Source organism: Oncorhynchus nerka, linkage group LG25 (genome assembly GCF_034236695.1).
Source record: "Oncorhynchus nerka isolate Pitt River linkage group LG25, Oner_Uvic_2.0, whole genome shotgun sequence".
NCBI classification, from domain to species: Eukaryota; Metazoa; Chordata; class Actinopteri; order Salmoniformes; family Salmonidae; genus Oncorhynchus; species Oncorhynchus nerka.
In genome coordinates this window covers 58,388,854-58,416,655 of record NC_088420.1, presented here as the reverse complement: position 1 = coordinate 58,416,655, position 27,802 = coordinate 58,388,854, and the positions used below count along the sequence as shown (strand labels likewise).

The 27,802-nt window shown below is 45.1% G+C and overlaps 1 protein-coding gene across 3 annotated transcripts in view; it reads left to right on the top strand.

Moving 5' to 3' along the window:
- The window catches only part of cd82b (CD82 molecule b), a 62,197-nt gene that overhangs the window by 20,951 nt on the left and 13,444 nt on the right, over window positions 1–27,802 (top strand). For all 3 annotated transcript variants that reach the window (XM_029635031.2, XM_029635032.2, XM_029635030.2), the window contains 3 exons: window positions 13,236–13,360; window positions 15,711–15,785; window positions 18,040–18,138. In XM_029635031.2, coding sequence (XP_029490891.1) covers window positions 13,236–13,360; window positions 15,711–15,785; window positions 18,040–18,138 — 299 coding nt within the window. The remainder of the gene's footprint in view (window positions 1–13,235; window positions 13,361–15,710; window positions 15,786–18,039; window positions 18,139–27,802) is intronic.

Below are 27,802 nucleotides of genomic sequence, written 5' to 3'. Positions count from 1 at the left end.
AACACAAAAGACCCGCAGGGGATGTAAACAAAATAATTAGCATATTCGGCGCTACACAAACCGCACAATAAAATAGAAAACATTCATTACCTTTCACCATCTTCTTTGTTGGCACTCCTAGATGTCCCATAAACACTATTGGGTCTTTATTTCGATTAAATCGGTCCATATAAAGCCTAGATATCGTTATATGTAGACTGTGTGATAAACGAAAAAAACAGCGTTTCAAAACGTAACGTCATTTTTTAAAATTCAAAAAGTCGACGATAAACTTTCACAAAACACTTCGAAATACTTTTGTAATGCAACTTTAGGTATTAGTAAACGTTAATAAGCGATAAAATTCATCAGGAGGCGATGTAAAAATCATTAGCTGTCCGTCTGGAAAAATGTCTCAACCAAAATATCCGGTCCTAGACCTGAAGAAATGCGCTGCCTTGCATGTGTTTGACCAAGAAAAAACTTGTAGGAAAATGACAAGACTCTAGACACCGTGTGGAAGCTGTAGGTACTGCAACCTCAGTCAATTAATTGTGGTTCACCTTTATCAATGGGTTCAAGTAGCGCAGCAATATATTTTTCCATTTTCAGTGATCAGTTTTTCCTGTGCTTTTCGATGTAAATGCCGTTCTGGTAAAGCCACAGCAGTGATTTAACCAGTTTTTATAAACGTCTGAGTGTTTTCTATCCACACAGACTAAGCAAATGCATATACTATATTCCTGGCATGAGTAGCAGGGCGCTGAAATGTTGCGCGATTTTTAACAGAATGTTCAAAAAAGTAGAGGGTAGGAGGAAGAGGTTAAAGAATGTGAAATGTCAGAATAATAGTATTCCCGGTGGTTCAGAAGTTTACATACACATACACATACACAATACATATTAGTATTTGGTAGCACTGCTTTGAAATTGCTTAACTTGGGTCAGACGTTTCGGGTAGCCTCCCACAAGCTTGCCACAATAAGTTGGGTGAATTTGGGCTATTTCCTCCTGACAGAGATGGTGTAACTGAGTCAGGTTTGTAGGCCTCCTTGCTCGCACACGCTTTTTCAGTTCTGCCCACACATTTTCTATAGGATTGAGGTCAGGGCTTTGTGATGGCCACTCCAATACCTTGACTTTGTTGTCTTTAAGCCATTTTGCCACAACTTTGGAACTATGCTTGGGGTCATTGTCCATTTGGAAGACCCATTTTCGACCAAGCTTTAACTTCCTGACTGATGTCTTGAGATGTTGCTTCAATATATCCACATATGTTCCGCCCCATGATGCCATCTATTTTGTGAAGTGCACCAGTCCCTCCTGCAGCGAAACACCCCCACAACATGATGCTGCCACCCCCGTGCTTTTACGGTTAGGATAGTGTTCTTCGGCTTGCAAGCCCCCTTTTTCCTCCTAACATAACGATGGTCATTATGGCCAAACAGTCCAATTTGTTTGTCATCAGACCATTTCTCCAGAAAGTACGATCTTTGTCCCAATGTGCAGTTGCAAACCGTAGTCTGGCTTTTTTTATGGCGGTTTTGGAGCAGTGGCCTTTCAGGTTATGTCGACATAGGAATGGTTTTAATGTGGATATAGATACTTTTGTACCTGTTTCCTCCAGCATCTTCACAAGGTCCTTTGCTGTTATTCTGGGATTGATTTGCACTTTTCGCACCAAAGCACATTCCTCTCTAGGAGACAGACAGCGTCTTCTTCCTGAGCGGTAAGACGGCTGCGTGGTCCCATGGTGTTTATACTTGCGTACTATTGTTTGTACAGATGAACATGGTACCTTCAGGCATTTGGAAATTGCTCCCAAGGATGAACCAGACATGTGGAGGTCTACAATTGTTTTTTCTGAGGTCTTGCCTGATTTCTTTTGATTTTCCCATGATGTCAAGCAAAGAGGCACCGAGATTGAAGGTTGGCCTTGAAGTAAGTCCACAGGTACACCTGCAATTGACTCAAATGATGTCAATTAGCCTATCAGAAGCTTCTAAAGCCATGACAGTTTCTGGAATTTTCCAAGTTGTTTAAAAGCACAGTCAACTTAGTGTATGTAAACTTCTGACCCACTGGAATTGTGATACAGTGAATTATAAGTGAAATAATCTGTCTGTAAACAATTGTTGAAATTACTTTGTCATGTACAAAATAGATGTCCTATCCGACTTGCGAAAACTATAGTTTGTTAAGTTCTTTAGGATAGGGGGCAGCATTTGGAATTTTGGATGAAAAGCATGCCCAAATTCAACTACCTGCTACTCATCCCCAGAAGATAAGATATGCATATTATTATTTTCATGTCCGGATGAAAAGCGTGTCCAAAGTAAACGGCCTGCTACTCTGGCTCAGAAACCAGGATATGCATATTATTAGTAGATTTGGCTAGAAAACACTTTGAAGTTTCTAAAACTGTTTGAATCATGTCTGTGAGTATAACAGAACTTATGTAGCAGGCGAAACCCTGAGGACAAACCATTCAGATAATTTTTTTTGAGGTCACCCTCTTTTCAATGGAAATCCAGATTTCTAAGGGACTTGGTTGTGATGAAGAAGTACGGCCATCTTGAACGAGGGTCACTTCATGTGTACTGTTTGATAGAGGCGCATGACCAGAAAACATGCTTCAGTTTGTTGTCTTCTTGTATTGAACACAGATCATCCCGTCTTCAATTTAACGATTATTTACTTTAAAAAATACCTAAAGTTGTATTCTAAAAATAGTTTGAAATGTTTTGGCAAAGTTTACAGGTAACTTTTGAGATATTTTGTAGTCACGTTGCGCAAGTTGGAACCCGTGTTTCTCTGGATCAAACGTACCAAATAAATTGACATTTTGGATATATATGGACGGAATGAATCGAACAAAAGGACCATTTGTGATGTTTATGGGACATATTGGAGTGCAACAAAAGAAGCTTGTCAAAGGTAAGGCATGATTTATATTTTTATTTCTGCGTTTTGTGTCGCACCTGCATGGTTGAAATGTTTTCTCTCTTTTGTTTATGGAGGTGCTATCCTCAGATAATAGCATCGTTTGCTTTCGCCGAAAAGCCTTTTTGAAATCTGACATGTTGGCTGGATTCACAACACGTGTAGCTTTAATTTGGTATCTTACATGTGTGATTTCATGAAAGTTTGATTTTTATAGGAATTTATTTGAATTTGGCGCTCTGCATTTTCTCTGGCTTTTGGCCAAGTGGGACGCTACCGTCCCACATATCCCAGAGAGGTTTTAACAAGAAATTTGTGAGGTGGTTGAAAAACATGTTTTAATGACTCCAACCTAAGTGTATGTAAACTTCCGACTTCAACTGTATGTATAATATCTGAATCTGTAGCTAGACTCTTACCCGTATACATGGATGAATGCTTCACAGCAGACTGCAAAACCCCTTTCATTAAATAACACGTCCTGTGTCATTTCTGTTTTGTTTGTACAGCTTGCTTGGCCCGTTGTGTCAAGTCACTCTGGTTCACATTGTCTGATTTCATTTTCAGAGTCAGAGAGAGTGAGCATGGTACGATTGTCCTCCTGAAAGTAATCTATCACAACTTTTTCCCACTGACCTTTGTCGATAGTGCCTGATACATTCAGGGCAGCAATGTTAGAGAGAAGTAGCAACACATTTGTAGTACTCCATGGCTAATGTTATATCTTTATAAAAAACTGCAGTAGAAAGGTTTATCGACTCATAACGAGCAGCTCATTTTATAGACAGAAGATGCTACACGGCAGACCAATCCGAAACTCATCTCTCGGCATGTCCAGCCCATTCATTATCTCAGCCAATCATGGCTAGCGGGAAGGTTCCTGACTTTTTCTGTGGCTAAATGGCACAGATGGCATTCACGTTTGTTATTAAGGCACATGAAAGTTCAAATGTTCAAGAAGGCATTTCTGCCCGAAAACCCATTTTGATAAAAAATTTAAAAACATTAAAGTTGAAGCCTCTCCTGTGAAGTCGTGACTTGCGACATACGCCTAGTTTCCTGAAACGAGTTATATATGCAGGTACAAACACACGCACGCGCAGAAGCAGACACGCGGACACATATGGTTAGATCTGTTTCAATACCTTACATGCCGTGTTAAGAGGTAACAGATATCCCCACCATCTTTTCTGCTTTAGTTTTATTGGTTTCTTATAGACACTGCAAGTCAGTAGCAAGCCCAGTCTCAATCTGTAGCCTAAGGAGAGAGCAGGCCATCAAGGGAAACATGGATGGAAAACCACCTTTGGAGCTACAGAAGAGCATAAAGTTGATCCTCTCCCTTCAATGATTCTTCTTTTGATTTTCATCAGGAAGTCATACATATCCAACTTTCTATTTGAACTGCTCTTGGAAATGTACTTCTCTTGGCGTGTAGGATTTTTTTCCTGCATAACTCTGAACTTAATTCTAGTTGATTCCAACTCCGTCAACGAGTTGTATTGCTCGAGCGACCAGTGAGATCTCTCACAGAAGGTTAGGTGGAGTAGTAGATAGTCTATATTTAGTCTGGAGAGAGTATTAACTGGCCAGAACTGGAAGTGTTTCCCGGACCTCTCTTCCCTGTGACACGCATACACACACACACACACACACATAGAAACTTAACATGTTTCCCGGACCTCTCAGGCCTGGCCTGGGTCTTCCCTCCTCTCTTCCCTGTGGTCATCATTTTCCACTGGGTCTCCTTTAAAAAAATATGACTCATCTCATGGGACTTCATGGCTAAATAAAGGCTAAATTAAATATATCACTGAGGGATGGAGATTCTGGAATCTGCATTTCCCTCTTGATGTTTTCCAAGGTCACTGAATATTGATTGATGCCTGCTGCTTAGCCTAGGCGATCATCCCTCTCTGCTGATCTAGGATCTGCCATATAATCTTATTCATTATAATCTAAAAGGCGTACCCAATCCTAAATCAGCACTACTAATATTCTGACACTCATTGTGAATATGAGATACTGAACCACCATCTGTTCTGACCAAGGTCGGGTGTCCGGGACATAACACAAAGTACAGCACAGCCCTGGCCCCAGTCTCTTTATCATGCATTGTTTTTATTATCCAGCTGTTCTACAGATAGCTGAGATCCTGTATCCTCCCCCTATTCCCTCGGACCATACCCTTACCTTTTTCCCCCAGGACCCCCTTTTTCACATTTAAAAAAAAAAATGCCCCCAACCTAGGATATACAGTGGGGAGAACAAGTATTTTTAATACACTGCCGATGTTGCAGGTTTTCCTACTTACAAAGCATGTAGAGGTCTGTAATATTTATCATAGGTACACTTCAACTGTGAAAGACGGAATCTAAAACAAAAATCCAGAAAATCACATTGTATGATTTTTAAGTAATTAATTTGCGTTTTATTGCATGACATAAGTATTTGATACATCACAAAAGCAGAACTTAATATTTGGTACAGAAACCTTTGTTTGCAATTACAGAGATCATACGTTTCCTGTAGTTCTTGACCAGGTTTGCACACACTGCAGCAGGGATTTTGGCCCACTCCTCCATACAGACCTTCTCCAGATCCTTCAGGTTTCAGGGCTGTCGCTGGGCAATAATTACTTTCAGCTTCCTCCAAAGATGTTCTATTGGGTTCAGGTCTGGAGACTGGCTAGGCCACTCCAGGACCTTGAGATGCTTCTTACGGAGCCACTCCTTAGTTGCCCTGGCTGTGTGTTTTGGGTCGTTGTCATGCTGGAAGACCCAGCCACGACCCATCTTCAATGCTCTTACTGAGGGAAGGAGGTTGTTGGCCAAGATCTCGCGATACATGGCCCCATCCATCCTCCCCTCAATACGGTGCAGTCGTCCTGTCCCCTTTGCAGAAAAGCATCCCCAAAGAATGATGTTTCCACCTCCATGCTTCACGGTTGGGATGGTGTTCTTGGGGTTGTACTCATCCTTCTTCTTCCTCCAAACACGGAGAGTGGAGTTTAGACCAAAAAGCTCTATTTTTGTCTCATCAGACCACATGACCTTCTCCCATTCCTCCTCTGGATCATCCAGATGGTCATTGGCAAACTTCAGACAGGCCTGGACATGCGCTGGCTTGAGTAGGGGGACCTTGCGTGCGCTGCAGGATTTTAATCCATGATGGCGTAGTGTGTTACTAATGGTTTTCTTTGAGACTGTGGTCCCAGCTCTCTTCAGGTCATTGGCCAGGTCCTTCCGTGTAGTTCTGGGCTGATCCCTCACCTTCCTCATGATCATTGATTCCCCACGAGATTAGATCTTGCATGGAGCCCCAGACCAAGGGTGATTGACCGTCATCTTGAACTTCTTCCATTTTCTAATAATTGCACCAACAGTTGTTGCCTTCTCACCAAGCTGCTTGCCTATCGTCCTGTAGCAGGTCTACAATTTTATCCCTGATGTCCTTACACAGCTCTCTGGTCTTGGCCATTGTGGAGAGGTTGGAGTCTGTTTGATTGAGTGTGTGGACAGGTGTCTTTTACACAAGTAACGAGTTCAAACAGGTGCAATTGATACAGGTAATAAGTGGAGAACAGGAGGGCTTCTTAAAGAAAAACTAACAGGTCTGTGAGAGCCGGAATTCTTACTGGTTGGTAGGTAATCGAATACTTATGTCATGCAATAAAATGCAAATTAATTACTTAAAAATCATACAATGTGATTTTCTGGATTTTTGTTTTAGATTCTGTCTCTCACAGTGGAAGTGTACCTATGATAAAAATGACAGATCTCTACATGCTTTGTAAGTAGGAACACCTGCAAAATCGGCAGTGTTTCAAATACTTGTTCTCCCCACTGTATATAGACTTGTTTTAAGCTTATTACCTGCAATTCTACGTAGTTTAACAAGACTCAAGACAATAATAATAAAATGTATAATAATTGATAAGGAAAATAAAATCTAGACCCAATTTCCCCAAATATTATTCCACTACCAAATGTTTTATTATGATAATCTATATGACCCCTCAATTTAATTATACATATTATTTTTTACAGAAAGTGAATTGATCAATTGATAGCGACAGTCACACATTCTATAAGATTACTTCCCAAGTCAATTTGTAATGACTCCTCTACTTTAAAAGGTTGTAGCTCAGCTCCTGAATGTCATAGAGAGAAACCATGTGCATCAGAGTCGTGTCTTCCTCTGGCATTTTACCGCTTGCTTCTAGCCTAAAGCATCATGGATTTATGCGGCGTTTTATATCTACCCCTCAAATCAAGAAGGTGGGGAACCCTTAGGATATCCCCTCTTCCTTCTCGAGGGGCTCACTATATTCATTCTCCTTTTTCTCCCCCTTCCTCCTCCATGGGGACCGACTCTCTGAGTCCAGCTGTTCCACCATGGGAGTAGCTACTGGACTACTGTTCTCTCTCTATCAGTGCCACTCTGTTAGTAGTTCACCATAGTGACGCGTGCGACACACAGTTCATCATTGGAGTGCTCGCGAAAACACAGCTTGACATATATTTAAACAAAAGACCTTGGCCTTGGTGAGGGAGATCTGCGATCTTGTGCCAAAACTCAGTGTGAAATTATGATCTGCAAGGCTATACTTCAGTTAAGATGAGAGAAAGATTATAGCTCATAGAAAGATTTTTTCAATGTACACAAACACACACTTTATGAGGTAAAAATATGTATTATATCCATTGTACAGGTTGAATTTGGGTTCAATCTCAAACTGCTGCATTTATCAGTTTAGCTCAGGGAATGTTTTTTCAGTTCACACACTGAATCTTGTTGAGGTAAAAACGTGATATATTATATCCGTCTTACAGATTGAATTTGAGGTCAATGTGGAATCACTGTGTTTAAAATGAGAATATGTACTCCATTTGATGCGTTCATTCGGTATTTGAATACAGACTAAATATGTTGCCCTAGCTGGAAATGTTTATACATTGAACCCTGCTATGCCAAATAATCCCCCTAAGTCTGAGCAGCTGCTGGTTTCCAAATGGCACCCTATGGGCCCTGGTCGAAGGGAATAGGGTGCCATTTGGGATGCAGCCTTGAAATAAACTCTTTAAATGTACGTTTCTGTGGAAACCACCAGAGGAACTATTTTGGAAGTTCCAGGGGAAGGAGACCTACTTGGAAATGTGCCATAGTACAAGACAGAGTAGAGCAGAGAACACATCCTGACTACAGGGAAAAGTTGTGTTTTAGCTACGCTACCACTAGAGAATACAGATGTGTTTTACGGAGCGACACAGGGGAACCCAAGAGCAGACTCAGATGAGGAAACAGGGATGAATTAACCAAAATATTTATTGTTACACAGAGAGATATGGAGTGCAGATCCGGGGAAGCTCGGATGACTTGCAGAAAAACCAGATGTGGAGACTGAGGTTGGAGTTAGCTGAGTAGAACAGGGTAAGCAGATCCTGAGGGGAATTTAAGGTAGTTGGGTGGTGAATGTGGAACAGGAAACAGGAGCCAGAGACATATCGGTAAATGCAATGAGAGGATAAATGGTGTCAGGCAGGGTAACAGGCACAGCAGAGTAACAGGATCTTGAATAATCATACATGGATATAATTGCGAACTGACTGAGCAGAGATTATGATCTGGTAGAGTTGAAGTGGCAGGACTGAGTATTTGTAGAGGTCTTTATTATGGAACAAGTTGCATCTGGTAGGGATCTGCTCTGACTCCAGCACACCTGTCTCCAACCACACAATCACACAGAGAGGGAGAGGGAGAGAGAGTGTACAGGGGGAGTAACTGCAGGTCAAGAAGACACTGGATGAACACCAGAGGGCGTAGCAGGAGCAGATGTGACAAGATGTGCATTCGGAGAGAAGTTACTAATCTGAAGGCCTTGAGATCCTGCTTTTAGAAAGTATCCAGCTGTGAAATGAAGTCTGCATGCAAGTTTCACTGTTTTGTTTGCTAACTTTTCTGTCACCAACGACCTTGGTCAGAGTTAGGAAGTATTGGGCTGATCTCTGTCAGTCCACTGTGTTCCTTACTTCACGTGCTTTGAGTCTTACAGTATAGTACACTGGTGCTCAGTACAACTGCTCCTCTCTCTCCTCTATATCCACAAAGAATCTTTGTTTTGTAGTCAGCGGATGCCAAGTGCTGTAAGACAGGTGGAGCTTAGATCTGTGTTTTCTGTGTGTGAGCCCTTTTAACTAGCGTATTTCAGTATGGCTCTGTAGTGCCGTATGTGTGTAACACACACACATGCACATTGGAGAGGGCTTTACTGGATATAGATCAGTGTGTGTGTTACATCCCCATAAATTATAGTCCTTAGCCACATACAGTCTGTCTGTATGGGGTGTCCTGCTCTATACTTAGTAGTAGACCCACCCTGTGAAACCCAGGCCTTTTCATTATCCCATAACCACTGCGACTGACGTATGCATGCATGTAGGTTATGAGTGTGTGTATAAAGTATAAATGTATGTGTTTTTGCCTGTCTGAAGTGGGATTGTGTCACGTTCTGACCTTAGTTCTTTTGTTATGTCTTTGTTTTAGGTTGGTCAGGGTGTGAGTTGGGGTGGGTTGTCTGTGTTCGTTTTTCTATATTGTGTTTTGCGTTTGGCCTGGTATGGTTCTCAATCAGAGGCAGGTGTCGTTAGTTCTCTCTGATTGCGAATCATACTTAGGTAGCCTTTTCCCACCTGTGTTTTGTGGGTGATTGTTTTCTGTCTTTGTGTATGTCACCAGACAGGGCTGTTTCGTATTTCGCACCCACTGCCATGGCGTGAGTTACACAGTGTCCCCGGTGCGCAGGCATAGCCCGGTGCGTTACATCGCAGCTCCTCGTACCAGCCGGACTAGAGTGGGCATCGAGCCAGGTGCCATGAAGCCGGCTCAGCGGCTCAGGGCCGGGGTACATGGCACCAGCCCTACGCATGGTGTCCCCGGTTCGCCAGCACAGCCCAGTGCGGTCTCTTCCACCTCGCCGCACTGGCCTGGCTACTGGGAGTATCCAGCTTGGTAGGGTTGTGCAGGCTCGGTGCTCGAGACCTCCAGTGCGACTCCAAAGTCCGGTCTATCCGGTGCCTCCTCCACGCACCAGGCCTCCGGTGGCTGGTCTCCGGTGGCAGGTGCTCCCGCCTGTCCTGAGCTGCCAGAGTCTCCCGCCTGTCCTGAGCTGCCAGAGTCTCCCGCCTGTCCTGAGCTGCCAGAGTCTCCCGCCTGTCCTGAGCTGCCAGAGTCTCCCGCCTGTCCTGATCTGCCAGAGTCTCCCGCCTGTCCTGAGCTGCCAGAGTCTCCCGCCTGTCCTGAGCTGCCAGAGTCTCCCGCCTGTCCTGAGCTGCCAGAGTCTCCCGCCTGTCCTGAGCTGCCAGAGTCGCCCGCCTGTCCTGAGCTGCCAGAGTCGCCCGCCTGTCCTGAGCTGCCAGAGTCGCCCGCCTGTCCTGAGCTGCCAAAGTCGCCCGCCTGTCCTGAGCTGCCAGAGTCGCCCGCCTGTCCTGAGCTGCCAGAGTCGCCCGTCTGTCCTGAGCTGCCAGAGTCGCCCGTCTGTCCTGAGCTGCCAGAGTCGCCCGTCTGTCCTGAGCTGCCAGAGTCGCCCGTCTGTCCTGAGCTGCCAGAGTCGCCCGTCTGTCCTGAGCTGCCAGAGTCGCCCGTCTGTCCTGAGCTGCCAGAGTCGCCCGTCTGTCCTGAGCTGCCAGAGTCGCCCGCCAGTCAGGAGCTGCCAGAGCCGCCCGCCAATCAGGAGCTGCCAGAGCCGTCCGTTACTTCGGTGCTGCCGGAATCGCCCGTCACTCCGGCGCTGCCGGAATCGCCCTTCACTCCGGAGCTGCCGGAGTCTCCCTCCTGTCCGGTGCTGCCGGAATCTCCCGTCCATTCGGGACCCGTTGGTAGGGTCCCCAGTCCGAGGTCGGCGGCGAGGGTCGCCGCTCGAAAGGCGCCACGGAGGCGGGTTAAGAGGCGGAGAAAGACTATGGTGGAGTGGGGCCACGTCCCGCGCCAGAGCCGCCACCGCTGACAGACACCCACCCAGACCCTCCCCTATAGGTTCAGGTTGCGGCCGTAGTCCGCATCTTTTGAGGGGGTGGTACTGTCACGTTCTGACCTTAGTTCTTTTGTTATGTATTTGTTTTAGGTTGGTCAGGGCGTGAGTTGGGGTGGGTTGTCTATGTTCGTTTTTCTATGTTGTGTTTTGCTTTTGGCCTGGTATGGTTCTCAATCAGAGGCAGGTGTCGTTAGTTGTCTCTGATTGAGAATCATACTTAGGTAGCGTTTTCCCACCTGTGTTTCGTGGGTGATTGTTTTCTGTCTTTGTGTATGTCACCTGACAGGACTGTTTCGTTTCGTGTCATTCTCTTTGTTATTTTTGTTTTAGTGTTCTGTGTTTAATAAATTCATCATAAACACGTACCACGCTGCGCATTGGTGCTCCGATCCTTGCTACTCCTCCTCAGAAGAGGAGGAAGACAAACGTTACTGATAGCCTATATATGTCTGTCTGTACACACAGTGATGTACTGTACTACGCTGACTTGGTTTACTTTCACTATAGCTATACTGTAGAATAGATATATGATTATACAGGCATTGTTTATCCTTCATGGACATGTAGGGTCAATTGCAACGAAAATGCAGAACTTAACGTGCCCCTGCAGGTTAACGCTGTATTTCTTAAAACGATACTAACGGGAGATAACATGTTAAAACAAACAAAAAATTCTTACAGATCAGTTGGTCTCTCATGTTACCTTGCCATGTGATTATGATACTAGACAGCTGTGTCTACGTTCTGGACTTATGAGTGAAAAAATACTTATTAGAGTATAAGAATATAGAAAATAGTGGGCTGTTTCACCTTCAATGGAAAAAAGAATATGTGTGCTATTTGTAATAACTTTATTACACTACATTTTCACTTGATAAAAAAACATCATTATATAAGTATCATGATTGACTTCATTTAATACACATTTCAAATATGGACAGTCCAGGGATATTTCCCCCAATCTTGATAAGAAATTACCATACTTTTTAAAGACAACTTTCTTTTAAAATAAATTATAAAATAACAATAGGCTACACAAACAGTAGTTTACCATTCATATAAGGTGACTGGTATTGCCACAGTATAGATTTAACAAAGGCAGGTTCTGAAATTAATATATTCTGCACCTTGAGCCAATACTTTGAAGTGACTTATTGTGTTTTATCTTTAGAGCATTTTGGCTGGCTTGATGTGACTATATTGTGATTGTATTATTCATGGAACAGGGTTGAGTAAAGGTTATCATGCAGTATATAGGACTCTCTGGTTCTTCTGGCTGTGGCCCCAGTGATTTGGAGCCGTGTCCCAGAGCTATGAGCCACGCTTAATTTCAGACAGAGATTGGGCCTCTGGAGCTTCTCTGGACCTCCTCCAAGAGAGAGAAAGAGATAAAAGATGAGGTTAGGATCAAGAGAAAAATGAACGAAGCAAAGTACAGAGAGATCCTTGATGAAACCCTACTCCAGAACGCTCAGGACCTCAGACTGGGGCAAAGGTTCACCTTCCAACAGGACAACGACCCAAAACACACAGCCAAGACAATGCAGGAGTGTCTTCGGGAAAAGTCTCTGAATGTCCTTGAGTGACTTGAACCCGATCTAACATCTCTGGAGGGACCTGAAAATAGCTGTGCAGCGACGCTGACAAACCTTGAGAGGATCTGCGGAGAAGAATGGGAGAAGCTCCCCAAGTACAGGTGTGCCAAGCCTGTAGCATCATACCCAAGAAGACTCGAGGCTGTAATCGCTGCCAAAGGTGCTTCAACAAAGTACTAAGTAAAGGTTCTGAATACTTATGTGAATGTGACATTTCCGTTTATTTTATTTTACATGAATTAGCACCAAAAAAAACTGTTTTTGCTTTGTCATTATGGGGTATTGTGTGTAAACTGATGAGGGGAAAAAATATTTAATTAATTTTAAAATAAGGCTGTAATGTAACAAAATGTGGAAAACAACAAGGGTTCTCAATACTTTGTGAATGCTCTGTATCTCCTCCTTTGCTCTGGTGGGCCATTTAAACTCTTGTAGTACAGAGAATTGCTAGAATGTTTAGAATGCCTCATTTGAGCCCTGGTCTGTGGCAGACCGCATTGCTTTGCTTGACTATGGTACTACTGAATGCACAGGTTAGATGGTACTTCATCTGCCATATGTGCATACCTTTTTAGTTGAGCATACCTTTTAGTCCAGGAGTAGGCCTGCTTTTAGCTAGTAGGTAAAATGGATTCTGGTTTAGTGTGGGCTGAGAGTTGACCTTTTCCACTATGTCTTCCCTACAGAGGAATCCTCTACTACCCTGAAGGTAGTGTCCTACATTTTCATCAGTGTGGGGTCTCTTTCCATGGCCATGGGCTTCCTGGGCTGTATAGGAGCCATCTATGAGATACGCTGCCTGCTGGGCCTGGTGAGTAAACACACACACCGAGTAATATGAAGTGGAAATATGATGTGAACCCTTTGGAATTACCTGGATTTCTGTATAAATTGGTCATCAAATTTGATCTTCATCTAAGTCACAACAATAGACAAACAGTCTGCTTAAACTAATAACACACAAACAATTATACTTTTTCATGTCTTTATTGAACACAGTGTAAACATTCACAGGGTGGGAAAAGTATGTGAACCATTGGATTTAATAACTGGTTGACCCTACTTTGGCAGCTATAACCTCAACCAAACGTTTTCTGTAGTTGCGGATCAGACCTGCTCAACAGTCAGGAGGAATTTTGGACCATTCCTCTTTACAAAACTGTCTCAAAACTGCAATATTCTTGGGATGTCTGGTGTGAACCGTTCTCTTGAGGTCATGCCACAGCATCTCAATCGGGTTGAGGCCAGGACTGTTGCATCACCCAACTTCTGTCGAGCTTCAATTGGCGGACTGATAGCCTTACATTCTCCTGCAAATATCAACTTTTATGACCAATTTATGCAGAAATCCAGATAATTCCAAAGGATTCACATACTTTTTCTTTCCACTGTACACACAACACCACTACTAATGCTAAACCTAAAGTTTCACATTTCAAATTACTCATTGACTCTTGGGTCTTCAATTCTTATTTGGCGGCCCTGATTGTGTTTATAAACTAGATGTCGACCAATTATGATTTTTCAACGCCGATACCGATTAATCGGCCGGTTGATAGATAGATATATATATATATATTTGTAATACTGACAATTATAACAATAATGAATGAGCACTTTTATTTTAAGTTAATTTAATACATAAATAAAAATCTATTCAGTCTCAAATAAATAATGAAACATGTTCAATTTGGTAAAAATAATGCAAAAACACATTGTTGAAGAAGAAAGTAAAAGTGCAATATGTGCCATGTATAAAAGCGAACTTTTAAGTTCCTTGCTCAGAACATGAGAACAAAGCTGGTGGTTCCTTTTAACATGAGTCTTCAATGTTCCCAGTTAAGAAGTTTTAGGTTGTAGTTATTATAGGAATTATAGGACTATTTCTCTCTATACCATTTGTATTTTAAATACCTTTGACTATTGGATGTTCTTATAGGCACTATAGTATTGCCAGCCTAATCTCAGGAGTTGATAGGCTTGAAGTCATAAACAGCGCTGTGCTTCAAGCATTGCGAAGAGCTGCTGGCAAACGCAGGAAAGTGCTGTATGAATGAATGTTTACGAGCCTGCTGCTGCCTACCACCGCTCAGTCAGACTGCTCTATCAAATATCAAATCATAGACTTAATTATAATGTAAAAAACACACAGAAATACGAGCCACTTATTGTCAAATCCGGAAACTATCATTTAAAAAAGAAAACGTTTATTCGTTCAGTGAAATACGGAACCGTTCCGTATTTTATCGAACTGGTGGCATCCATAAGTCTAAATATTGCTGTTACATTGCACAACCTTCAATGTTATGTCATAATTATGTAAAATTTTAAGAAAGGCATTGATGTTTATGGTTAGGTACATTGGTGCAACGACTATGCTTTTTTCGCGAATGCGCTTTGTTAAATCATCACCCGTTTGGCGAAGTAGGCTGTGATTCGACGATAAATGAACAGGCACCACATTGATTATATGCAACGCAGGACAAGCTAGTTAAACTAGTAATATATTCAACCATGTGTAGTTAACTAGTGATTATGTTAAGATTGATTGTTTTTTATAAGATATGTTTAATGCTAGCTACCAAATTACCTTGGCTCCTTGCTGCACTCACGTAACCTGTGGTCAGCCTGCCACGCAGTCTCCTCATGGACTGCCATGTAATCGGCCATAATCGGCATTCAAAACCGATTGCGATGAAAACTTGAAATCGGCCCTAAATAATCGGCCGTGCCGATTAATCGCTTGACCTCTAGTATAGGTGCAAAGAGTCCTGTTTGGTCTATGGAGGATTGTTAGTTAAATACCATCCTAGGTCAGCAGTATGTGTGGATTTACTGTGATGAGAGGGTTAAAGGAGGGTGAGGAGGAGTTACAGGGAGATAAACCTGGGAACTTCAGGGGTGTAGTGAGGGCAGCCATGCTCTGCTTCTACGAAAACATTTCAAAATACATACATTATTTCAGTGTCCATTCAACTTCTGAGATTCCATTTCAGATTGACTAAACTGACTAACATTTCAAGTCAATAACATTGATTAACATTCTCTGTAAAACTTGGTTTGGCCTGTGTCATACAAACTAGACCATTGTTGTTTTGAACTGTTATAATGAACCTGTCAAACTCACTTTCCCATGATGCTCTCTGTCTGTCTCTCCCCAGTACTTCACCTGCCTCCTGCTCATCCTCATTGCCCAGGTAACCGCTGGGGTGCTCATCTACTTTCAGAGAGACAGGGTGAGTTATACCTTCCTCCCTATGTCCTTCCCTGTTCTTTCTACCCCACCCTCTCTCCATCTTCATCTCCCTCTGCTTCACTCTTCTACCATCTCTCTCTTCATCCCTCTCCCACCCCCCTTCATCCTTCTCCCTCTTTGCCTTCCTTGTCCCCCTTTAACAATCCCTGCCCCTCTCCCACCCCATCTCCCGAGTCCCGCTCTCCCCCCTTCACCTTCCCTCTCTTGGCCTCGCAGCTGGGACATATCTTGCATTTCCACTCCCCCCTACACAGCTGTACCTTCCCTGACTCCTGGGAAGGCCTTCTCAGAATCCCCCCTCTGACCCCTGACTGTGATGGAATGTACAGTTGGTGGTAACAGGAACAGGGTGTGCCAGGAGTGAAGCATTGTTCTGTGATGAGTCAGCGGTTGAGTTCCGATTCTCGACCCTTCTCCAGAAGTGTACTTCCACTTATGGATTTAAAAGGATTTAAAAAATATGGTGGAAACTTCCTCCAGCCATGCTTGCTCCAATGCAGTGTTTTTAGGGGGGATTGAACGGGTAGACACTACTGGGTGAAGAGTAGAGAATCGGATCGCAACCCATCAGTGGAAAGTGAAAGACTGAGAGCAGGTTGAGGGAGAGATCTGCAGAGGAAATGTGTATTGCTGTACTGTGGTGTTGTATGTTTTCATTGTGAGCAGTTCATACAGGTAGTTCCGCTTCTACTCGGGGGGGGGGGCAGGCTGGGGATTGATGTGGGGGTGAGGGGTGAGAAAGGTTGTGGAGGGGGGACGATGTGGAAGGCATTTGCTTGTGAAATGTGTTTCCAGCTCTGTCGTGACGGTTGCCAACTCTGAGCGGCTGGTGAAATGACAGCACGGGGATGGAGACGTGTCATCACGGTGTATAATGGCACGTCACCCCCTATAGGTAGGAGAGGGGCACAAGCAGCACCACAAGGGTTGGTCAACTGTAAATCTACTTTAACTCTAACATTAAAACAGCATAGATACAAACTTGAGTGTCAGCTATTTGAGTTTTTACCAGAGTCAAACTGCTCAAGCTTTTATTTAATTGTTTAACACAAAATCGAGGTAGAATAATGATATTCAAGATTTCATAACTTGTTTGGACCTGTGATTCTTGTTTTATAGAAGAAAGAAGAGTAGGCTAATGGGTGAAATTGGATGTGTGTGTGTGTGTGTGTGTGTGTGTGTGTGTGTGTGTGTGTGTGTGTGTGTTGTGTGCGTGAACAAACGGGAGTGTTTTGTTTGAGCCGATCTGACCGGTTTGAGTTCTGTTAGCTCAGCCGTTCCCATGATCCACTTGAATCTCATGACTCACGATATAGGTGGGGGTTGCTATGGTTGTATGTGTGTGTGAATGCTTGCTCTCTGTGTTTAGGGTTTACCACAGGCCAGGGCAGGGTGGCACACTTTCCCAGAACAGGGTTGGGCTCCCTCACCACTCCTCCCCTATTAAGGCATGTAGGCTAGGCACAACTCCCCTGCCTCCCTACCATGTGGCCCTGTAATATACACTCAGTGTACAAAACATTAGGAACACCTTCCTAATATTGAGTTGCACCCCCTTTTGCCCTCAGAACAGCCTAAATTAGTCGGGGCATGGACTCTACAAGGTGTCGAAAGCGTTCCACAGGGATGCTGGCCCATGTTGACTCCAATGCTTCCCACAGTTGTGTCAAGTTGGCTGGATGTCCTTTGGATGGTGGACCATTCTGGATACACGCAGGAAACTGTTGAGCGTGAAAAACCCAGCCTGGTACTGAATACCATTCCTCGTTCAAAGGCACTTCAATCTTTTGTCTTGTCAATTCACTCTCAATGGCACACAAACACAATCCATGTCTAAAATGTCTCAAGGCTCAAAAATACTTCTTTAACCTGTCCCTTCCCTGTCATCTACACTGATTGAAGTGGAGTAAACAAGTGACATCAATAAGGGATCATAGCTTTCACCTGGATTCACCTGGTCAGTCTATTCCATGAAAAGAGCAGGTGTTCCTAATGTTTTGTGCACTTAGTGTATAGCTTGTTGTCATTATTTGTGTATAGAAAGGCAATTGAAACATGACATTGTGCTGTTGATGTGTGCATTATTACCCATGCTCTGTGCTATATTCAGGTTTCATAATATTAGTGCATCATGCCTAGATAATATTAGTACCTTTTTTAGTACCTTTTCTTGTCCTAACTTTGAAAGTTAAATTAGCTCATGCATGTATTATTTCCTTTGTCTCCCTATGCAGCTGAAGCATGAGATGTCCAACATCATCAAGGGGATGTTGGTCAACTACACTGGTCAGAACAGGACCACAGAACACACCTGGGACTATGTACAGAGGACGGTGAGTAGCCTTAGTTTCCACTTTGTCAACGTTGATATTTACACTGAACAAAAATAGAAACGCAACATGTAAAGTGCTGGTCCCATGTTTCACGAGCTGAATAAAAGATCCCAGAAATGTTCCATCCGCTAGTGGAACCGCTCGCCAACAGCCAATGAAATTGCAGGGCGCCAAATTCAATCAACAGAAATCTCATAAATCATACAGGTATTAGGCACCATTTTAAAGATACAATTCTTGTTAATCCAGCCACAGTCTCTGATTTCAAAAAGGCTTCACAGTGAAAGCTCCACAAACGATTATGTTAGGTCACCACCAAGTCACAGAAAATCAAAGCCACTTTTCCAGCCAACCAGGTTCCCTCGGACAGTTCATCAATGAGCTTGATGCCTTGATAAGCTCCTTTCCTGAGGACGGCTCACCTCTCACAGTTCTGGGCGACTTTAACCTCCCCACGTCTACCTTTGACTCATTCCTCTCTGCCTCCTTCTTTCCACTCCTCTCCTCTTTTGACCTCACCCTCTCACCTTCCCCCTCTACTCACAAGGCAGGCAATACGCTCGACCTCATCTTTACTAGATGCTGTTCTTCCACTAACCTCACTGCAACTCCCCTCCAAGTCTCCGACCACTACCTTGTATCCTTTTCCCTCTTGCTCTCATCCAACACTTCCCACACTGCCCCTACTCGGATGGTATCGCGCCGTCCCAATCTTCGCTCTCTCTCCCCCGCTACTCTCTCCTCTTCCATCCTATCATCTCTTCCCTCTGCTCAAACCTTCTCAAACCTTCTCCTCTCCTCCCTTTCTGCATCCCTTGATTCTCTATGTCCCCTATCCTCCAGGCCGGCTCGGTCCTCCCCTCCTGCTCCGTGGCTCGACGACTCATTGCGAGCTCACAGAACAGGGCTCCGGGCAGCCGAGCGGAAATGGAGGAAAACTCGCCTCCCTGCGGACCTGGCATCCTTTCACTCCCTCCTCTCTACATTTTCCTCTTCTGTCTCTGCTGCTAAAGCCACTTTCTACCACTCTAAAGTCCAAGCATCTGCCTCTAACCCTAGGAAGCTCTTTGCCACCTTCTCCTCCCTCCTGAATCCTCCTCCCCCCCCTCCTCCCTCTCTGCAGATGACTTCGTCAACCATTTTGAAAAGAAGGTCGACGACATCCGATCCTCGTTTGCTAAGTCAAACGACACCGCTGGTTCTGCTCACACTGCCCTACCCTGTGCTCTGACCTCTTTCTCCCCTCTCTCTCCAGATGAAATCTCGCGTCTTGTGACGGCCCTCCTCTCTTCTCCAGACCATTTCCGGAGACCTTCTCCCTTACCTCACCTCGCTCATCAACTCATCCCTGACCGCTGGCTACGTCCCTTCTGTCTTCAAGAGAGCGAGAGTTGCACCCCTTCTGAAAAAACCTACACTCGATCCCTCCGATGTCAACAACTACAGACCAGTATCCCTTCTTTCTTTTCTCTCCAAAACTCTTGAACGTGCCGTCCTTGGCCAGCTCTCCCGCTATCTCTCTCAGAATGACCTTCTTGATCCAAATCAGTCAGGTTCAAGACTAGTCATTCAACTGAGACTGCTCTTCTCTGTATCACGGAGGCCCTCCGCACTGCTAAAGCTAACTCTCTCTCCTCTGCTCTCATCCTTCTAGACCTATCGGCCGCCTTCGATACTGTGAACCATCAGATCCTCCTCTCCACCCTCTCCGAGTTGGGCATCTCCGGCGCGGCCCACGCTTGGATTGCGTCCTACCTGACAGGTCGCTCCTACCAGGTGGCGTGGCGAGAATCTGTCTCCTCACCACGCGCTCTCACCACTGGCGTCCCCCAGGGCTCTGTTCTAGGCCCTCTCCTATTCTCGCTATACACCAAGTCACTTGGCTCTGTCATAACCTCACATGGTCTCTCCTATCATTGCTATGCAGACGACACACAATTAATCTTCTCCTTTCCCCCTTCTGATGACCAGGTGGCGAATCGCATCTCTGCATGTCTGGCAGACATATCAGTGTGGATGACGGATCACCACCTCAAGCTGAACCTCGGCAAGACGGAGCTGCTCTTCCTCCCGGGGAAGGACTGCCCGTTCCATGATCTCGCCATCACGGTTGACAACTCCATTGTGTCCTCCTCCCAGAGCGCTAAGAACCTTGGCGTGATCCTGGACAACACCCTGTCGTTCTCAACTAACATCAAGGCGGTGGCCCGTTCTTGTAGGTTCATGCTCTACAACATCCGCAGAGTATGACCCTGCCTCACACAGGAAGCAGCGCAGGTCCTAATCCAGGCACTTGTCAACTCCCGTCTGGATTACTGCAACTCGCTGTTGGCTGGGCTCCCTGCCTGTGCCATTAAACCCCTACAATTCATCCAGAACGCCGCAGCCCGTCTGGTGTTCAACCTTCCCAAGTTCTCTCACGTCACCCCGCTCCTCCGCTCTCTCCACTGGCTTCCAGTTGAAGCTCGCATCCGCTACAAGACCATGGTGCTTGCCTACGGAGCTGTGAGGGGAACGGCACCTCAGTACCTCCAGGCTCTGATCAGGCCCTACACCCAAACAAGGGCACTGCGTTCATCCACCTCTGGCCTGCTCGCCTCCCTACCACTGAGGAAGTACAGTTCCCGCGCAGCCCAGTCAAAACTGTTCGCTGCTCTGGCCCCCCAATGGTGGAACAAACTCCCTCACGACGCCAGGACAGCGGAGTCAATCACCACCTTCCGGAGACACCTGAAACCCCACCTCTTTCAGGAATACCTAGGATAGGATAAAGTAATCCTTCTCACCCCCCCCTTAAAAGATTTAGATGCACTATTGTAAAGTGGCTGTTCCACTGGATGTCTTAAGGTGAACGCACCAATTTGTAAGTCGCTCTGGATAAGAGCGTCTGCTAAATGACTTAAATGTAAATGTAAATGTCACAAAAAGCAGAAATATAGATAAAATGAATCACTAACCTTTAACTTGTTGTAACTCCCATCTGACACTAATTAGCATAACGCAACAGACATAAATATTACTAGAAAATATTCCTATTCATGAAAATCACAAGTGAAATATATTGAAACACAGCTTAGCCTTTAGTTAATCACCCTGTCATCTCAGATTTTCAAAATATGCTTTACAGCCAAAGCAAGACAAGCATTTGTGTAAGTTTATCGATAGCCTAGCATAGTATTATGTCCAGCTAGCAGCAGGTAACTTGGTCACGAAAATCAGAAAAGCAATCAAATTAAATAGTTTTCCTTTGATGAGCTTCGGATGTTTTCACTCACGAGACTCCCAGTTAGATAGCAAATGTTCCTTTTTTCCAAAAATATTATTTTTGTAGGCGAAATAGCTCCGTTTGTTCTTCATGTTTGGCTGAGAAATCGACTGTAAATTCACGACAACGCCGGAAACTATTCCAAATTAGCTCCATAATATCGACAAAAACATGGCAAACGTTGTTTATAATCAACCCTCAAGGTGTTTTTCAAATATCTATTCGATAATATATCCACCGGGACAATTGGTTTTTCAGTAGGAGCGAGAGGAAAAATGGCTACCTCTGTATTTTACGCAAGAATCACTCTGAGAGCCATCAGGTGACCACTTTGTAACGGTTTTGACTTGAGGTTATTATTTATAGGGGTGCCAGGTAGGTTGTGCCTACCAGAGAAAACATTGGTTTCTCCTTTTAGTTTGGGTGGGATTGAGTCCCATCTGGTCCGTCAAGTCTACACCAATACAAAGGACTTATGTAAAAGTCAGGATGGAAATAAAGATATGCGCATATCTTCACCTGTGTCCTCTTTCACCACTCGGTAGTTCAAAGCGCCCATCTGCTCCACAATCCTATATGGTCCTTGCCATTTAGGAGCGAGCTTGGCCGAGAAGAATTGTTCAGCTTTCGAGTAAGGATGAGAGCGAAGCCACACCCGATCACGAAGCTGGAACTGCATGTCTCGTCTGTTCTTATCATAATTTCTCTTCTGCTTGAGTCGAGCCTGGATCATGTTCTTTGAGACAAGAGCTCTCAAGTCATGGAGATGGACTACCTGGTCATAGCAAGCAGCGTCTGGAGTAAGCTGCTGGGGCTGTAGCACCATATCCAAGGGTCCTCGGAGAGGACGACTTAGGTTCAGCTCTGCAGGTGTGACTCCAGTGGACTCTTGCACAGCAGAATTCAGGGCAAATCGAAACTTGTGAAGGTGCTTGTCCCAGTGTTTGTGCTGGGTCCCTACATAGGAAGCAATCATTGTCTTCAAGGTTCGATTTACTCTCTCAGTGAGATTGGTCTGTGGGTGATAGGCAGTGGTCAACTTCTGTCACAGGTTCCATCTTTGGCAGGTCTCCTCAAAGAGATCAGAGACAAATTGAGAACCTCGATCAGACAGGATGTAATCAGGCACTCCCCAGCGAGTCAGGATCTCTTTCGTAAGGATGTTAGAGACGGTCCTTGCTGTGGCCTGACGCAGGGAAAAGAGCTCCACCCACTTTGAATAATAATCAACAAAAACAAGCATGTACACATTCTGATTGGAGCTTCTAGGAAATGGACCCATCAAATCCACTCCTAACATTTCCCAAGGTCGGGTTACCACCGTTTGCTGCAACTTGCCAGCAGGCTTTCTACCTTCTGGTTTGTACATTTGACAAACCTGACAGTTTCGGATGTGTGACTTCACATCCATGCTCAGATGTGGCTTAGTACAGTAACGCTTGCAACCGCTTGTAGGTTTTGAACCTGCCCAAATGACCAGCTAATGGGTCTTCATGGAAATGTTGAAGCAATTGTAGGCGTAGAGTTTCCGGTATGTACATTTGGTAGAGTGTTCTGTGAGGTAGTTGTACAACTCGGTAGACTTTATCTTCAATGATGGTCAGCTTTGTGGTAGGATTGACCATCTTTTCTCCATCTTCCAGGATAGTCTGGTACAAAGCCTGTACTTCTGGATCATCCTGTTGGGCTTTCCATATGGCCTCATCAGAGATGGGAAAGTCAGTTTTGGGCGAGTCTCGACTGCTTGACAGGACAGTAGCACATGTAAGATGAGTGCCACCGTTATCACAAGCAGGAGCTCTGGACAAGGCATCTGGAACAGTGTTGTATTTTCCTTTCCTGTATTCCACTGCAAAGGTGAACTCTTGCAACCGTAGAGCCCATCTTATGAGCCTGGTGCTTGGTTTGTTGGTCTTGAACACCCACACAAGGGAGGAATGGTCAGTGACCACAGTGAAGTGTCTACCCTCCAAGTAGTACATGCACTTTTCCAAAGCCCAGACAACTGCAAGGCACTCTTGCTCGGTTGTGGAGTAGTTCCGTTCTGCTCCATTCAATGTCCGACTGGCGAACGCTAGCACTTCTTCAGTGCCAAGTCCAGTCTGTTGGACTAGGACAGCACCAAGTCCAACATCACTTGCATCAGTATAAACAACAAAAGGGTAATCAAAGTTGGGATGACCTAAAATGGGAGGTGTGATGAGATGTCGTTTCAGGGTTTCAAAGGAGGTCTGGCACTCTGCCGTCCATTGGAATTTCGCTTCAACGCGTTGAGGGGTTCTGCCACCTGGGAGAAGTTCGACACAAACCGATGGTACCATCCAGCCATACCAAGGAACCGTTGAAGGGCCTTGAGTGTGGTTGGCACAGGGAAGTCTTGTACAGCCTTTCTCTTTTCAGGATCCACATGAATGCCGTCGAAAGACACAATATGGCCAAGGAACTTCAGGGAGGTTTGGCAGAAGTTGCTCTTCTTCATATTCAAGGTCAGACCAGCTTCTCGTAGCTTGTCCAACACTGCTTGAAGATCTTGAAAGTGTCTTTCTCTGTTCTGGGAGTAGATAATTATATCGTCCAGGTAGACGAAACAGATCTTCCCTTTGAGCTCACCTAACGCAATCTCCATGAGTCTTTGGAAAGTGGCAGGGGCATTCTTTAATCCAAAGAGCATCACCTTAAAGGAAAACAAGCCCTCAGTACAGACAAAAGCAGTCTTGTCCTTGCTTTCCTGGTCCATCTCAACCTGCCAATAACCACTATTGAGGTCAAGGGTAGTGAACACAACAGCGCCAGACAATGACTCCAGGATCTCATGGATGGTGGGAAGAGGATAGGCATCAGTCTGGGAAACATTGTTGGTCTTCCTATAGTCCACACAAAATCTAAGACCACCAGTCTTTTTTGGGATGAGGACAACAGGAGCAGCCCAGGGAGAGGAGGAACGTTCTATTATATCTTGTGTTAACATATCATTAATGAGTCCCTTTTGGATGATTAGCTTCGCTGGGGACAAACGATATGGCTTTTGCTTGATCGGCATTTCCTGTGTAAGGAATATTTTGTGCTTCAGGAGCCCGGTGCGTCCTAGCTTTGAAGTTTTTTTATTTTATTTTTTTATTTCACCTTTATTTAACCAGGTAGGCTAGTTGAGAACAAGTTCTCATTTGCAACTGCGACCTGGCCAAGATAAAGCATAGCAGTGTGAACAGACAACACAGAGTTACACATGGAGTAAACAATTAACAAGTCAATAACACAGTAGAAAAAAAATGGGTAGTCTATATACAATGTGTGCAAAAGGCATGAGGAGGTAGGCGAATAATACAATTTTGCAGATTAACACTGGGGTGATAAATGATCAGATGGTCATGTACAGGTAGAGATATTGGTGTGCAAAAGAGCAGAAAAGTAAATAAATAAATAAAAAAAAACAGTATAAAAACAGTATGGGAATGAGGTAGGTGAAAATGGGTGGGCTATTTACCAATAGACTATGTACAGCTGCAGCGATCGGTTAGCTGCTCTGATAGCTGATGTTTGAAGTTGGTGAGGGAGATAAAAGTCTCCAACTTCAGCGATTTTTGCAGTTCGTTCCAGTCACAGGCAGCAGAGTACTGGAACGAAAGGCGGCCAAATGAGGTGTTGGCTTTAGGGATGATCAGTGAGATACACCTGCTGGAGCGTGTGCTACGGATGGGTGTTGCCATCGTGACCAGTGAACTGAGATAAGGCGGAGCTTTACCTAGCATGGACTTGTAGATGACCTGGAGCCAGTGGGTCTGGCGACAAATATGTAGCGAGGGCCAGCCGACTAGAGCATACAAGTCGCAGTGGTGGGTGGTATAAGGTGCTTTGGTGACAAAACGGATGGCACTATGATAGACTGCATCCAGTTTGCTGAGTAGAGTGTTGGAAGCCATTTTGTAGATGACATCGCCGAAATCGAGGATCGGTAGGATAGTCAGTTTTACTAGGGTAAGCTTGGCGGCGTGAGTGAAGGAGGCTTTGTTGCGGAATAGAAAGCCGACTCTTGATTTGATTTTCGATTGGAGATGTTTGATGTGAGTCTGGAAGGAGAGTTTGCAGTCTAGCCAGACACCTAGGTACTTATAGATGTCCACATATTCAAGGTCGGAACCATCCAGGGTGGTGATGCTAGTCGGGCATGCGGGTGCAGGCAGCGATCGGTTGAAAAGCATGCATTTGGTTTTACTCGCGTTTAAGAGCAGTTGGAGGCCACGGAAGGAGTGCTGTATGGCATTGAAGCTCGTTTGGAGGTTAGATAGCACAGTGTCCAATGACGGGCCGAAAGTATATAGAATGGTGTCGTCTGCGTAGAGGTGGATCAGGGAATCACCCGCAGCAAGAGCAACATCATTGATATATACAGAGAAAAGAGTCGGCCCGAGAATTGAACCCTGTGGCACCCCCATAGAGACTGCCAGAGGACCGGACAGCATGCCCTCCGATTTGACACACTGAACTCTGTCTGCAAAGTAATTGGTGAACCAGGCAAGGCAGTCATCCGAGAAACCGAGGCTATTGAGTCTGCCGATCAGAATATGGTGATTGACAGAGTCGAAAGCCTTGGCGAGGTCGATGAAGACGGCTGCACAGTACTGTCTTTTATCGATGGCGGTTATGATATCGTTTAGTACCTTGAGCGTCGCTGAGGTGCACCCGTGACCGGCTCGGAAACCAGATTGCACAGCAGAGAAGGTACGGTGGGATTCGAGATGGTCAGTGACCTGTTTGTTGACTTGGCTTTCGAAGACCTTAGATAGGCAGGGCAGGATGGATATAGGTCTATAGCAGTTTGGGTCCAGGGTGTCTCCCCCTTTGAAGAGGGGGATGACTGCGGCAGCTTTCCAATCCTTGGGGATCTCAGACGATATGAAAGAGAGGTTGAACAGGCTGGTAATAGGGGTTGCGACAATGGCGGCAGATAGTTTCAGAAATAGAGGGTCCAGATTGTCAAGCCCAGCTGATTTGTACGGGTCTAGGTTTTGCAGCTCTTTCAGAACATCTGCTATCTGGATTTGGGTAAAGGAGAACCTGGAGAGGCTTGGGCGAGGAACTGCGGGGGCGGAGCTGTTGGCCGAGGTTGGAGTAGCCAGGCGGAAGGCATGGCCAGCCGTTGAGAAGTGCTTATTGAAGCTTTCGATAATCGTGGATTTATCGGTGGAGACCGTGTTACCTAGCCTCAGTGCAGTGGGCAGCTGGGAGGAGGTGCTCTTGTTCTCCATGGACTTCACAGTGTCCCAGAACTTTTGGAGTTGGAGCTACAGGATGCAAACTTCTGGCTGAAGAAGCTGGCCTTAGCTTTCCTGACTGACTGCGTGTATTGGTTCCTGACTTCCCTGAACAGTTGCATATCACGGGGCTATTCGATGCTATTGCAGTCCGCCACAGGATGTTTTTGTGCTGGTCGAGGGCAGTCAGGTCTGGAGTGAACCAAGGGCTGTATCTGTTCTTGGTTCTGCATTTTTGAACGGAGCATGCTTATCTAAAATGGTGAGGAAGTTACTTTTAAAGAATGACCAGGCATCCTCAACTGACGGGATGAGGTCAATGTCCTTCCAGGATACCCGGGCCAGGTCGATTAGAAAGGCCTGCTCACAGAAGTGTTTTAGGGAGCGTTTGACAGTGATGAGGGGTGGTCGTTTGACTGCGGCTCCGTGGCGGATACAGGCAATGAGGCAGTGATCGCTGAGATCCTGGTTGAAGACAGCGGAGGTGTATTTGGAGGGCCAGTTGGTCAGGATGACGTCTATGAGGGTGCCCTTGTTTACAGAGTTAGGGTTGTACCTGGTGGGTTCCTTGATGATTTGAGTGAGATTGAGGGCATCTAGCTTACATTGTAGGACTGCCGGGGTGTTAAGCATATCCCAGTTTAGGTCACCTAACAGAACAAACTCTGAAGCTAGATGGGGGCGATCAATTCACAAATGGTGTCCAGGGCACAGCTGGGAGCTGAGGGTGGCCGGTAGCAGGCGGCAACAGTGAGAGACTTATTTCTGGAGAGGGTAATTTTCAAAATTAGTAGTTCGAACTGTTTGGGTATGGACCTGGAAAGTATGACATTACTTTGCAGGCTATCTCTGCAGTAGACTGCAACTCCGCCCCTTTGGTAGTTCTATCTTGACGGAAGATGTTATAGTTGGGTATGGAAATCTCTGAATTTTGGTGGCCTTCCTGAGCCAGGATTCAGACACGGCAAGGACATCAGGGTTAGCAGAGTGTGCTAAAGCAGTGAGTAAAACAAACTTAGGGAGGAGGCTTCTGATGTTGACATGCATAAAACCAAGGCTTTTTCGATCACAGAAGTCAACAAATGAGGGTACCTGGGGACATGCAGGGCCTGGGTTTACCTCCACATCACCCGCAGAACAGAGAAGG